Source organism: Atheta coriaria, unplaced genomic scaffold (genome assembly GCF_025399875.1).
Source record: "Atheta coriaria isolate IRGN ID8LTWV9N9 unplaced genomic scaffold, Caltech_Dcor_3.1 hic_scaffold_4_pilon, whole genome shotgun sequence".
Lineage (NCBI taxonomy): Eukaryota > Metazoa > Arthropoda > Insecta > Coleoptera > Staphylinidae > Dalotia > Dalotia coriaria.
The window spans coordinates 11,179,422-11,192,454 of record NW_027045446.1 but is presented as its reverse complement, the minus strand read 5'-3'; the positions used below and the strand labels follow the sequence as shown (position 1 = coordinate 11,192,454).

The window sequence follows — 13,033 nt, the reverse complement described above, 5'->3', positions numbered from 1 at the left end:
ACTCATATAATCTATTCCAGCTGCAAAATAGAAAAAATCCATTTAGATCTAAGTAATTTGCGTTCTTGAAAATATATTTTGGCGAACTGTTTTCTTTTAAATTGGCTAGAGTATCAACCCTGATGCTTAAGCTTGGGTGATGTTTGTCCTCATAAATGATAGGATCACCTCTGGTGACTTTGATGTTGGTGTTACTAAAACAGAGATCCAGGGTTTTACCGTGGTCGTTGACGATTTTGATAAGTTGTTCACAGTTAACGAGAAACATATTGCTATACAGTAGATTTATACATTGATCCTGTGGATAGCTGCTTGGCAGGTTGTAGTCTCCTAAAATTAATAGCTTGCAGTTACGGTGTTTATTTTTCAAATGTTGAACAGTATTGGTATGATTATTGAAAGCATCTAATGGTGATAGTGGAGGCAGGTACACACAGCCTATTATTATGTCTTCTTCTGAGCATTTAACTTTTATAAAAATGTGTTCTATATTATTATCTTCGATTTCCAATTGTTCTGCCGATATTTCACTTTTTACTGCAATTAAGGCCCCACCTCCACGTTTATGTTCACTTGTGTTACTGTCTCTATCTTTCCTAAATCACTTAAAACTATTGTCGATTATTTCACCATCTGATATCGAAGAATGTAGCCATGTTTTACTAGCACAGATTATGTCTCCATTAAAGCAAGCTGTTGAAGTTAAAAATTGATGTAGTATCGTTCTTAATCCTCTCGTGTTTTGATACAGTATTGTGAGTTTACTTTGTTTTTTTTTTTTTTTTTTCTTGGCGCCTGAAATGCCGGTTTATCGATTATTTTAGGTACCCCGTTGATGTATTTGATTGTCTTGCTATCACCGTCTTTGTTTAGCTCATTGAGCTCTACTCTAAGCGTATTAAGATGTTGTTGTTGCTTTTGTGTTAGACTGGGCTTGAATTTAATACCGGTATCACCATCTGGGTTAATCTTTAGGATTTCCCTAGCTATTGCTGGTGATGGTGTATATAGTAGTATTGGTCGGGTTTTGCCCTGTATTGGTTTACCGAGACGGCGAGGTTTGATGTCTGGTATTTTGTTTAAGATGTCTGCTGGAATTGACGCTGTGACTTGCTCCGTGTCATCGCTACTTCGATCTAATCCTGCTGGTTTATTGGATTCAGGGACATTGAATATAACGACCTCATACTCCCTTTTCTTACGCTCGTTGAGTTCCGATTTAATTATGTTAGGATCACAGTTTAAGTTGTTAACTGATTCTAGCTGTTGTTCTATTTTATTAATCCTTTTATCCATTATTTTCTGTCAATATCGCCATTCGTTGAAGTACAGCAGAATTACGATATCGATATGTTGGTGTTTGAATCTGCCTGCGGGGACTTTGAATTCGCTGACTCGTGCGGATATATGTCTGGAGACCTTTTATTGCTGACATCTTAAGCACTCCTGTGCCCACTGGCAACAATCGGCTTTGACGGTTGGCCAAACAAATCGTGCTGTTACCGCCCTTACTGACGGTGTCAGGTACGGGCGGGCTGTTCTATTGTATATGTCACATACCAGAGATGTTATTGTTCCGGGAATACCAATTAGTTTCAATTGAAGTTCAGTGTCGTTGGTCGACTCCAATTGTTGTAGCTCGGCGAGGTTCTCATAGTTGATAGTTTCAGTTATCTCCTCAATCCTTGACAACGCATCGCTAACCACGTACTCTTACCCTGCGATGTGACGAATGTCGGTGGAAAACTGCAAGATGAAGTCAAAATGGCGTGCCTACCGTGGAGATGATGGCTGCACCTTTTGTGTGAAGGCAAAGGTAAGTGGTTTATGGTCGATGAAAATTATGAATTCGCGTGCTTCTACCATTTGCCGAAAACGTTTAACGGCAGAATATATGGCTAGGATCTCGCAATCGTACGCGCCGTACTTGGTTTCCGCTGGACTCAATTTCCTAGAGAAGAATTCCAGCGGTTGCCACTCATCATCGACTTGCTGCTGTAATACGGCGCCTTTGGCGAAGTCGGAGGCGTCGCAGAAGATGGCTAGCGGTGCGTCTGGATGCGGGTGAATTATCAGAACGGCCTGTGCAAGACTATCCTTGGACTTGCTGAACGCAACCTCTGGGGTCCACGCAATTGGTTGTTTCCCTTTTACGTTGCTCTGGAGTAGATTGTTAAGGGGTGCTTTGGTGTCCGTGGCACCAAGAAGGAATCTGCAGTAGAAGTTGATCATTCCTAGGTACTGGCGGAGTACTGTGTGCTAAAGCCGAGGGAAATTGCAGATTGCGGCAACTTTTTTAGGGAGCGGACTGGTTCCTGCGCTCGTAGCAAGGTAGCCGAGAAATTTGACCTTGCTCGCCCCCAACACACATTTGGATGAATTGAGTACAATACCGTATGTTTACGCGGTTGTCGCGGTTTGTTTAGCAATGATTATTATTTAACTCGCGAAGGACTCGTTCACGAGATCCAACTTCAAATGCAAGTTCAACGAGGTCAGAATATAACTTAATAAAGATGGCATCCGGAACAGATTATAGCACAAAGGAATATGGACACGCACAACTTACTAAGCAGTGAGGGTCAAAATACTCACAGATAACTCACGATGACGATTCGATGGAAACAAGACCGAGATGCTCTCGGCTGGCCCTTTTATTTGCACCCTCTCAGCAGTCCATCATGGCGTCGCGCAGGAAGTACGAGTGGCGACGCAATACATAAAAGACTTATACTAAATAACAAACTTAAAGTACATCACATCCCTCTAAGCTAGATAGCGCCACTGCTGCACTTAGTTCAAAACACACATAGTTCAACACATTGCTCAAAACATACCGGCCCCCATTAAACGACCCGTTTAATTATTTTCCACGTTCGCGCACTTCACTGTTCTGAAAAGAGAGGCGATAATTTCACTACTGGCCGATCAACGATTCCGGCCCCAACCCGTACTGCTGCGCTGCGGATGATGCCGTCCTTGCCAGGATGAACGGCAACAACTCTTCCTAGCCGCCATTGAAGCGGTGGTAAATTGTCCTCGCGTACCACCACCAGCTGGTCCACACTCAGGGGGACGGCAGGCGATCTCCACTTGCTTCGCTGATGCAGTTCTACGAAGTACTCCTTATGCCAGCGGCGCCACACGTCTTGCCGCAACTTTTCTACCAGCTGCCAGCGTGATAGGCGGTTATCCGGCAAGTGCTCCAAATCCGAAGTTGGAGGCGCAGTGAGGGCTTCTCCGATCAGGAAGTGTCCAGGTGTCAGAGCTTGTAGATCACTGGGATCTTCCGATAGGGGAGTAAGAGGCCGAGAGTTCAGCACTGCTTCTATCTGCACGAGTAACGTACTCAATTCCTCGTACGTTAACAGCGCGTTGCCGGCTACTCGACGCAGGTGGTGTTTGACCTTTTTCACGGCTGCTTCCCACAAGCCGCCGAAGTGAGGTGCTCTTGGAGGGATGAAGCGCCACTCCACGCCACCACCACGTCACCTGTTTCACCGGCGCGACGCGTGACTTAGCGCACAACAGCATCGACCCGACACGCACGTTTGCCTTCACCGTCACTAGATACACACAAGCACCAAAGGCAGATTCGCTGGCATCGGCAAACCCATGAAGTTCCACTTCTGACCCCTTTGCAAGCAGAGCCTTCCTTGGTATTACAATGCGATCAATCCCATCTAACGCTTGTTGGTAGGTCATCCACCTTCGCATTGCATCTTCCGGCAGCGGCTCATCCCATCCCACGCCTAACTTCCATAATTCTTGGATCAATATCTTGGCGATGATGATGATTGGTCCAAGAAGTCCCAACGGGTCAAAAATGCGACATATTTGGCTAATCATCGCTCTCTTGGTGCGCGGCGTATCAAGACTGGAATCCACTTGATACCTAATGCTGTCAGCTCGTGGTTCCCATTGGACTCCCAATGCGCTTATGGGATTCCCTGCCTCGTGGATTATAACCCCATCTCGCTGGTGCAGCGTGGAAATGTCGGCTAAAACTTCTTCGCAGTTGCTGGCCCATTTGTTCAGCCGGAAGCCTCCGGTAAGCAGCACCGCCTCTACTTCACGGCGCAACTTCGACAGCTCTTCCTTCGTGTCGGTTCCCGTGAATAGGTCGTCGACATAAAAGTCTTTTAAGCACGCCCTTGCTCCAATAGGATATTGATCCTCTACTGATCGGGCCGCTTCTCGCAACGCCTTGATGGCCAGGTACGAGGCTGGCGCTGTACCATATGTAACCGTCTGAAGCTCATAGGAGCGCATTTCCTGCGTCTGGTCATCACGCCACCATATCCGCTGGTATTGACGATCCTCGGGTCGAACCCAAATTTGACGGTACATCTTGGTGATGTCGGCGGACAGTACAAACTGTCGGCACCGAAACCGTAACAACACAGCGAATAGATCGTCTTGTTGTTTGGGCCCCACTTGCAAGATCGAATTCAGCGACGTTCCGTTACTTGTAGGCGCTGACGCATTGAAGACGACTCGTAACTTTGTCGTCAGGCTGGCCTCCTTTAGAATGCAGTGGTGTGGCATGTAATACCCGGTGTGTATGTCTCCCCGGGTCGCCGACATATGGCCCAAGTCTATATATTCGCGCATAAATTCTCGATATTTTACGTACATCGCTGGGTGCCGGGTTAAGCGCCGTTCCATGGCCAAGAACGCTTGCTTCGCTCGAGCGCTTGAGTTGCCTAACTCCGACGGAGACTTGGCGAACGGAAGCGCGACAATAAACCTTCCCTCTGGATCACGAGTGTGAGTGGACGCAAAATGTTTGTCACACTTGCTTGCCGGTTCAACAGTCGGCGACGTATGGTTCTCCACGGCCCAGAACTGCGAAATCAGTTCGCTTATGTGCACGTGCGCGACTGGTAATGGGGTTGCCATCGCTGCCTCCGAGGTGTCATCGCCGGGCCATCTTCCTTCCAGAATCCAACCGAGCTTAGTGTTGCGCAACACTAAGTCCTCGATCTCAATTCGACCATCGGCATGAAGTTTAGGCAACACACCATTGCCCAGCAGCAACTCGATCGGCGCTGCGTTGTTAAACTCTGGATCGGCCAAGACAATTTTGTTAGGAATTCGTGCTAATCCCGTAGTTATATTGCGTCCAGGAACGTAGCCGGTGATTGCAGGCAAAACATGCGCCTGGATATCCGTCGTATACTCCGATGTGCGCGATTTCAATGTGGTGCGCACCAAGCGATCTGATTGCGTTTGGCTACCACCGGCGAGAGACAGGGGGATTGGCGAGCCGACGCTTTTTAACCCGAGGCGACGAGCGCAGGAGTCGGTGATCAGGTTCACCACCGACCCGGTGTCCAACAAGGCGCGGACCTCGTGTTCGCGATTATCGGAATCAATCAATTTTACCAGACTTGTGGACAACAACACGGCCGATTCTTGAGACGCTAAATTAACTGCTTGCGCCTCCGACATCTCAATAGCCGGCTCTTCCTCGACGACATCGACAGAGTTTACGGGCGGGTTTATGATCGCGGTCGTGTTCGTAACATTCGAATGCAAAACTGAGTGGTGTTTCTTACCACACGAGCGACATGTTGATCGGCTGGGGCATCTAGGTAGGTTGTGGCCAAGCCTCAGACAATTGAAGCACATGCGCTTGTCCCTTGCAGCTTGCCATCGTTGGTCCACGGTCAAGTTTATGAACTCGGGGCAGTTTCTAGTGCTGTGGCTACCTGCGCATACAGCGCAACTCCCAACAGATGTTGTCACCATCACTTGTCGAGCATGTGTTTGGTAACGGTCGCCAGTCTCCCGGGGTGCTGCGTTGCTTTGTGTTGCTGCTAGCTGCCGTGAACGCGTTTGCAAAAACTCGAACAACTCTTCGTAGGTTGGGACCTTACTTCCATCCGCATCTTTATGAGCACACATTTCCCAATCCTTCTGTAGCTGCGCATCGAGTCGTCGGACAATGATCCGCACCAACAAGTCGCTCCATTGCTCAACCGGGCGCTTCAAGACCTTCAAAGCGGCTATGTTGCTCCGTAATGCGTTGAGCAGAGTCTGCAAACTGCTCTGATTGTCTCTCTTCGTAAGAGGCAAGTCAAGCAATGCATCGACATGTGCTCGAATCAAGCACGCTTTGTTTTCATAGTGCTCTTCGAGCAGTCGCCAGGCCGTACTGTATCCGACGTCGGACAATGGCACCGCATGCACAATCGAAGCTGGCTCTCCCGACAGGCACCCTCGCAGGTACATAAACTTTTCGACTTCGGCGATGCTTACGTTTTCGTGGATGAGCGTGGTGAAAGCATCACGAAAACCGGGCCATTTTTCAAACCTTCCGTCGAATGCTGGTAACCCCAACTCAGGTAGTTTTGGGGCCTTTCGACTGACCGCCGCGGTTGCGCCCGACGTCGTTCTCGCTTCTTCGATGATGGCCTGTGCTCTGCCTATAGCCGGCCGAAGTCCGCTGGAGAACTGCAGCCTTTCATCTTGGATACACACATCGTGTTCTGCTAATTCCTTATGCAGTTCGGCCATCTTCTCGTTCGCTGTTTCAAGCTCAGCTACGAACCCCTTTAGCGTCCATACGCTTGCAGCATTGGTCGCGCTAGCCGTCTTTAGTTCTTCCTGAAGCTGCCTTAATTGATGAAGCAGCCATTCCTTATCGTTCTGTCGGCGCTTAATGATGCTGCTGGCCATTGTGATCGTTGCGCGCCAACTTTCTGTACGTGATGCAAATCAGCAACTCCAAACGTCGCGACGCGCTGTTAAGCCTCAACGCCCTAAGCTTAGGACACAGAGATGGAGTTCAACTGTTGAATTCTGCGTCTCCCGGTGAGACGTCGCAGATTTCCAAATATCCGGTTCGAAGGACCAAAATGTTTACGCGGTTGTCGCGGTTTGTTTAACAATGGTTACTTAACTCGCGAAGGACTTGTTCGCGAGATCTAACTTAATAGATTTTCAAGTGCAAGTTCAAAGAAGTCAGAGTATAACTTAAGCAAGATGGCGTCCGGAACAGATTACAACACAAGAAATACGGGCACGCACAATTTACTAAGCACTGAGGGTCAAAAATACTCACAGATAACTCACGATGACGATTCGATGGAAACAAGACCGAGATGCTCTCGACGGTCTTCTTTATTTTGCACCTCATACCTCAGCGGGTTCCATCACGGCGCCGCGCAGGAAGTAATGAGTGGCGACGCAATACATAAAAAACTTTATACCAAGTAACAAACTTAACAACCCCTCATCACAACCCTCTAGTTGATAGCGCCACTGCTGGGCTACACTTAGTTCAAAACAACATTACCTAGTTCAAAAACACACATAAGTTCAACGCACTGCTCAAAACGTGCTGTTTTGCTAAAATAAGCATTTTCAAGCATTTTAGATCGTTGAAATCGTTCAAATAGGACGCAATATTAATAAAAAAAAACGAATAATAAAAATTTCGTCGTTTTTATGCTGTTTTACGCGTTAAAACGCAGAATAAAGCTCAAAACGTGCTGTTTTGCTAAAATAAGCATTTTCAAGCATTTTAGATCGTTGAAATCGTTCAAATTGAAGCAATATTAATAAAAAACGAATAATAAAAAATTCGTCGTTTTTATGCTGTTTTACGCGTTAAAACGCAGATTAAAGCTCAAAACGTGCTGTTTTGCTAAATAAGCATTTTCAAGCATTTTAGATCGTTGAAATCGTTCAAATAGACGCAATATTAATAAAAACGAATAATAAAAAATTGCCGTTTTATGCTGTTTTACGCGCGTTAAAACGCAGATTAAAGCTCAAAACGTGCTGTTTTGCTAAAATAAGCATTTTCAAGCATTTTAGATCGTTGAAATCGTTCAAATAGCCAAATATTAATAAAAACGAATAATAAAAAATTCGTCGTTTTTATGCTGTTTTACGCGTTAAAACGCAGATTAAAGCTCAAAACGTGCTGTTTTGCTAAAATAAGCATTTTCAAGCATTTTAGATCGTTGAAATCGTTCAAATAGAAGCAATATTAATAAAAAACGAATAATAAAAAATTCGTCGTTTTTATGCTGTTTTACGCGTTAAAACGCAGATTAAAGCTCAAAACGTGCTGTTTTGCTAAAATAAGCATTTTCAAGCATTTTAGATCGTTGAAATCGTTCAAATAGAAGCAATATTAATAAAACGAATACAAAATTTCGTCGTTTTATGCTGTTTACGCGTTAAAACGCAGATTAAAAGCTCAAACGTGCTGGTTTCGCACAAGTACTTTCGCCATTTTAGATCGTTAAAATCGTTCAAATAGAAGGTATTAATAAAAACGAGAATAATGTAAAAATTCGTCGTTTTTATGCTGTTTTACGCGTTAAAACGCAGATTAAAGCTCAAAACGTGCTGTTTTGCTAAAATAAGCATTTTCAAGCATTTTAGATCGTTGAAATCGTTCAAATAGACGCAATAAAAATAAAAAACGAATAATAAAAATTTCGTCGTTTTTATGCTGTTTTACGCGTTAAAACGCAGAATAAAGCTCAAAACGTGCTGTTTTGCTAAAATAAGCATTTTCAAGCATTTTAGATCGTTGAAATCGTTCAAATAGACGCAATATTAATAAAAAACGAATAATAAAAAATTCGTCGTTTTTATGCTGTTTTACGCGTTAAAACGCAGATTAAAGCTCAAAACGTGCTGTTTTGCTAAAATAAGCATTTTCAAGCATTTTAGATCGTTGAAATCGTTCAAATAGACGCAATATTAATAAATAAAAAACGAATAATAAAAAATTTCACCGTTTTATGCTGTTTTACGCGTTAAAACGCAGATTAAAGCTCAAAACGTGCTGTTTTGCTAAAATAAGCATTTTCAAGCATTTTAGATCGTTGAAATCTTTCAAATAGACGCAATATTAATAAAAAACGAATAATGAAAACGTCGTTTTATGCTGTTTTACGCGTTAAAACGCAGATTAAAGCTCAAAACGTGCTGTTTTGCTAAAATAAGCATTTTCAAGCATTTTAGATCGTTGAAATCGTTCAAATAGAAGCAATATTAATAAAAAACGAATAATAAAAAATTCGTCGTTTTTATGCTGTTTTACGCGTTAAAACGCAGATTAAAGCTCAAAACGTGCTGTTTTGCTAAAATAAGCATTTTCAAGCATTTTAGATCGTTGAAATCGTTCAAATAGACGCAATATTAATAAAACGAATAATAAAAATTCCGTCGTTTTATGCTGTTTTACGCGTTAAAACGCAGATTAAAGCTCAAAACGTGCTGTTTTGCTAAAATAAGCATTTTCAAGCATTTTAGATCGTTGAAATCGTTCAAATAGAAGCAATATTAATAAAAACGAATAATAAAAATTCGTTCGTTTTTATGCTGTTTACGCGTTAAAACGCAGATTACAGCTCAAAACGTGCTGTTTTGCTAAAATAAGCATTTTCAAGCATTTTAGATCGTTGAAATCGTTCAAATAGACGCAATATTAATAAAAACGAATACGTGAAATTTGTCGTTTTTATGCTGTTTACGCGTTAAAACGCAGATTAAAGCTCAAAACGTGCTGTTTCGCTAAAATAAGCATTTTCAAGCATTTTAGATCGTTGAAATCGTTTAAATAGAAGCAATATTAATAAAAAACGAATAATAAAAAATTCGTCATTTTTATGCTGTTTTACGCGTTAAAACGCAGATTAAAGCTCAAAACGTGCTGTTTTGCTAAAATAAGCATTTTCAAGCATTTTAGATCGTTGAAATCGTTCAAATAGAAGCAGATAATAAAAAAACGAATAATAAAAAATTCGTCGTTTTTATGCTGTTTTACGCGTTAAAACGCAGAATAAAGCTCAAAACGTGCTGTTTTGCTAAAATAAGCATTTTCAAGCATTTTAGATCGTTGAAATCGTTCAAATAGACGCAATATTAATAAAAAACGAATAATAAAAAATTCGTCGTTTTTATGTTTTACGCGTTAAAACGCAGATTAAAGCTCAAAACGTGCTGTTTTGCTAAAATAAGCATTTTCAAGCATTTTAGATTGTTGAAATCGTTCAAATAGAAGCAATATTAATAAAACGAATAATAAAAATTCGTCGTTTTATATTGTTTTACGCGTTAAAACGCAGATTAAAGCTCAAAACGTGCTGTTTTGCTAAAATAAGCATTTTCAAGCATTTTAGATCGTTGAAATCGTTCAAATAGAAGCAATATAATAAAACGAATAATAAAAAAATTCGTCGTTTTATGCTGTTTTACGCGTTAAAACGCAGATTAAAGCTCAAAACGTGCTGTTTTGCTAAAATAAACATTTTCAAGCATTTTAGATCGTTGAAATCGTTCAAATAGAAGCAATATTAATAAAAAACGAATAATAAAAATTCTGTCGTTTTATGCTGTTTTACGCGTTAAAACGCAGATTAAAGCTCAAAACGTGCTGTTTTGCTAAAATAAGAATTTTCAAGCATGAATTTCCATTTTCAAATTTTCTGCGGAATGCTTGACCGAACTTTCCGCAAAAAGAAGTATTCTCTAGTTGCAGGAAAACCGTAAAATCGAAAAATAGATACTATGAACCATGAAAAATTTCACTCACCAGTGTATCGAACACAGTAAATCAAATGCGAGTAAATACTGAAATAAAGAAGAAACAAAACATTAGTTATACAATTTTGAACAATGTTGAAATGAGTCCGAGTTCCGGAGGAACCCAAACTTTGCCTTAAAAATTATCTTATTTGCCATAATTATTTAAATAATAATATTTACCAGGTAGAACAGCCGCCCCTCGTGTTCTGCTGAAGATAAAAATGGTTCGCACTAACTTCCAAAATATTATTTTACTACACAACAACTGGATATGTCGACTTTCACTCGCAGGAATATTTTTAGCGAAAATATGCATTATTGCGCCATCTGAGGTTACTTTTGGGTACCTCAAGATAATACACGTAACTGCGCACGAGTCACTTCTACCGCTAACAAAACAAACCGACGGAGAATTTAATTTCGCATCTTTCGAGGCCGAGCTGAATTACTGAGCCGGCAAGATCGCGTACAAACCTGTAAAAATACAAATATTTCTCGAAAAAAAGTGACAAAGCGATAAATCACCTTTTTATGCAAATTTTCGCGGGTTGCAGGTCGAATTACTACAACAGACAAGTACAACCCAACGGAGAATTTAATTCTACATCTCTAGATGCTCCGCTAAAGTTTATGCGATCGGAACTCGAAAACGATTGCTAAAACAAAGAAGAGAACGAAAGTTAGAACCAGCCCCCTTCAACTCCGTGTTGCAGAAAACTACTCAATGTTGTCGCTATTTGCAGAGAACATATATTTACAGAGAAGTTTAGTCGCAACGGTTGCAATATAGTTGCGTAGTGTAGCCATATGATAACAACACAAACGGTAAACAGCTGTCGTGCAACTAAACTACCAGCGCCACCCAGAGGTACTAAAATTACCCGACACACACGCTGACTCTTGCGTCTTTCTCGCATTTAAGTGACAGGGGCCTGACCAAGTGTACATATACATGGGTAAGTGCACATATTATAATCTATGGCATAGTGTCTGGCTTGTTCGGTCCATTTGGTTGTCAGTGCTGTTTCATTTACAAAATTGCTCCATTCCAGTCATTGTAAAATATTTACCTGAGTTTAACCTTCTAAGAAGTGTGTACTAAATATTGTGCCATGCCTTCCTTTTTAGATAAGAGGCCCTGCAATATGATTTTAAAATTTCTCTAGGAACACAGTCAACACCAAAAATGGACATTCAATCTGTAGAGGAAGCAAATAATTTGCTTAGTAATGGTATATTGGTTCAAACACCTAAAGGGTGAGTACAAACAGTTTATTTGTTAAAATATGTGAACTATTATGTTCTGGTTCAATTCTTTAATAATATTTTAATTAAATGCTGCTTTTTCAGGTTAGTTTGCTTGTCCTTGAGTGATGCTCTATCTTCTGGGTTGAATCTCTCTGTGGAAGATCTGCAAAAGCTAGCAGCTGAGCTGCTTCTGCAACAGGAGAGTAAGAAATCAACTGCAAAGGATAAGCCTTTGATATCAGTGCAATCCGTCCAAGCAATAAACTCCAGTTTTATACTCTCTGATGGACTTGGTGATAGTGATGGATTTACAAGTGAATCAAGTGATTTCAACTTATTACAAAACACATCTGCATCATCTACATCAACATCATCACTACTGCCAGCCAAAAAACAAGATAGGGGCCATAAGTATATCTCACTAACACTAGACAATGATTTAATTGAGTTGACCACAGATGTGGAAAGTTTTATGAGCTCAAATGTTTCTGACTCTGATGCAAGTAGTGTCATGCTTGCTACCAAAACTGAGGTACAAGATAAATCAGAATTATACATATTGTATAAAAGGTGATTTTAGTCGGTAGTAACCTAGATTCAGATTTATATTTCGTATTTTGTGAAAACAGATAACCAGCCGCGGAGGAAGCAGGAGTAGAAGAGTGTTAAGTTTTAATTCTTATGTTTAGACATTTGAATTTTAATGGAATGTTTAATTTATCATATCGTAAGATAAACCCAAATAGAGTATGTATATTCACCAAATATATTTTGTTGATATTTTTGCCCAGTACTCCAAATTGGAAAGATAAAAGAGATTTCACACGCATTTGAAAATATTTTTTTCTTGGAATACTTGGTTTTGTATACTTTAATCGATATTATTGACTTCATGATGCAATATTTTATCATTTGCAGTAATCGGATACCGCGAATAAAAGTCCAACAATTTCATCATGCACTTGAACTTGTTTGGATTTGTAGTACCTGGTTGCGATGCCAAGAAAAACTCATCAGTGAAGTCGTCGTGACAAATTGGTACGTGATTCACCATGGACGCACCGATAAACATAAGAACCCCCAGGTGTGTTTTACTATGCCTGAGTAAAAACGTGCCTACTGGTCTATTGTTCAATGTTGAAACTGCTTCACAGAGTTTACCTCCTGAAGAATTTTATTCTTCTCAATTACGTACTAAGGCGTCTTAGCAGCGTCACCGGTATCACAT

General features: G+C 41.4%; 2 protein-coding genes across 2 annotated transcripts; one reads left to right on the top strand and one right to left on the bottom strand.

The window, feature by feature from the left end:
* Window positions 1-2,885: 2,885 nt before the first annotated feature.
* LOC135790919 (uncharacterized) lies at window positions 2,886-6,684 on the bottom strand. Its single transcript, XM_065301203.1, has 2 exons — window positions 3,493-6,684; window positions 2,886-3,332 (listed from the first exon to the last, which is right to left on the bottom strand). The coding sequence occupies exons 1-2, from the start codon at window positions 6,682-6,684 to the stop codon at window positions 2,886-2,888; spliced, it is 3,639 nt and encodes a 1,212-aa protein (XP_065157275.1).
* Window positions 6,685-11,523: 4,839 nt separating this feature from the next.
* Window positions 11,524-12,379, top strand: LOC135790918 (uncharacterized). The gene is made up of 2 exons (XM_065301202.1): window positions 11,524-11,814; window positions 11,908-12,379. Exons 1-2 carry the CDS (start codon window positions 11,744-11,746, stop codon window positions 12,377-12,379), a joined length of 543 nt encoding a protein of 180 aa, XP_065157274.1. The 5' UTR covers window positions 11,524-11,743.
* The last annotated feature ends 654 nt before the right edge of the window (window positions 12,380-13,033 follow it).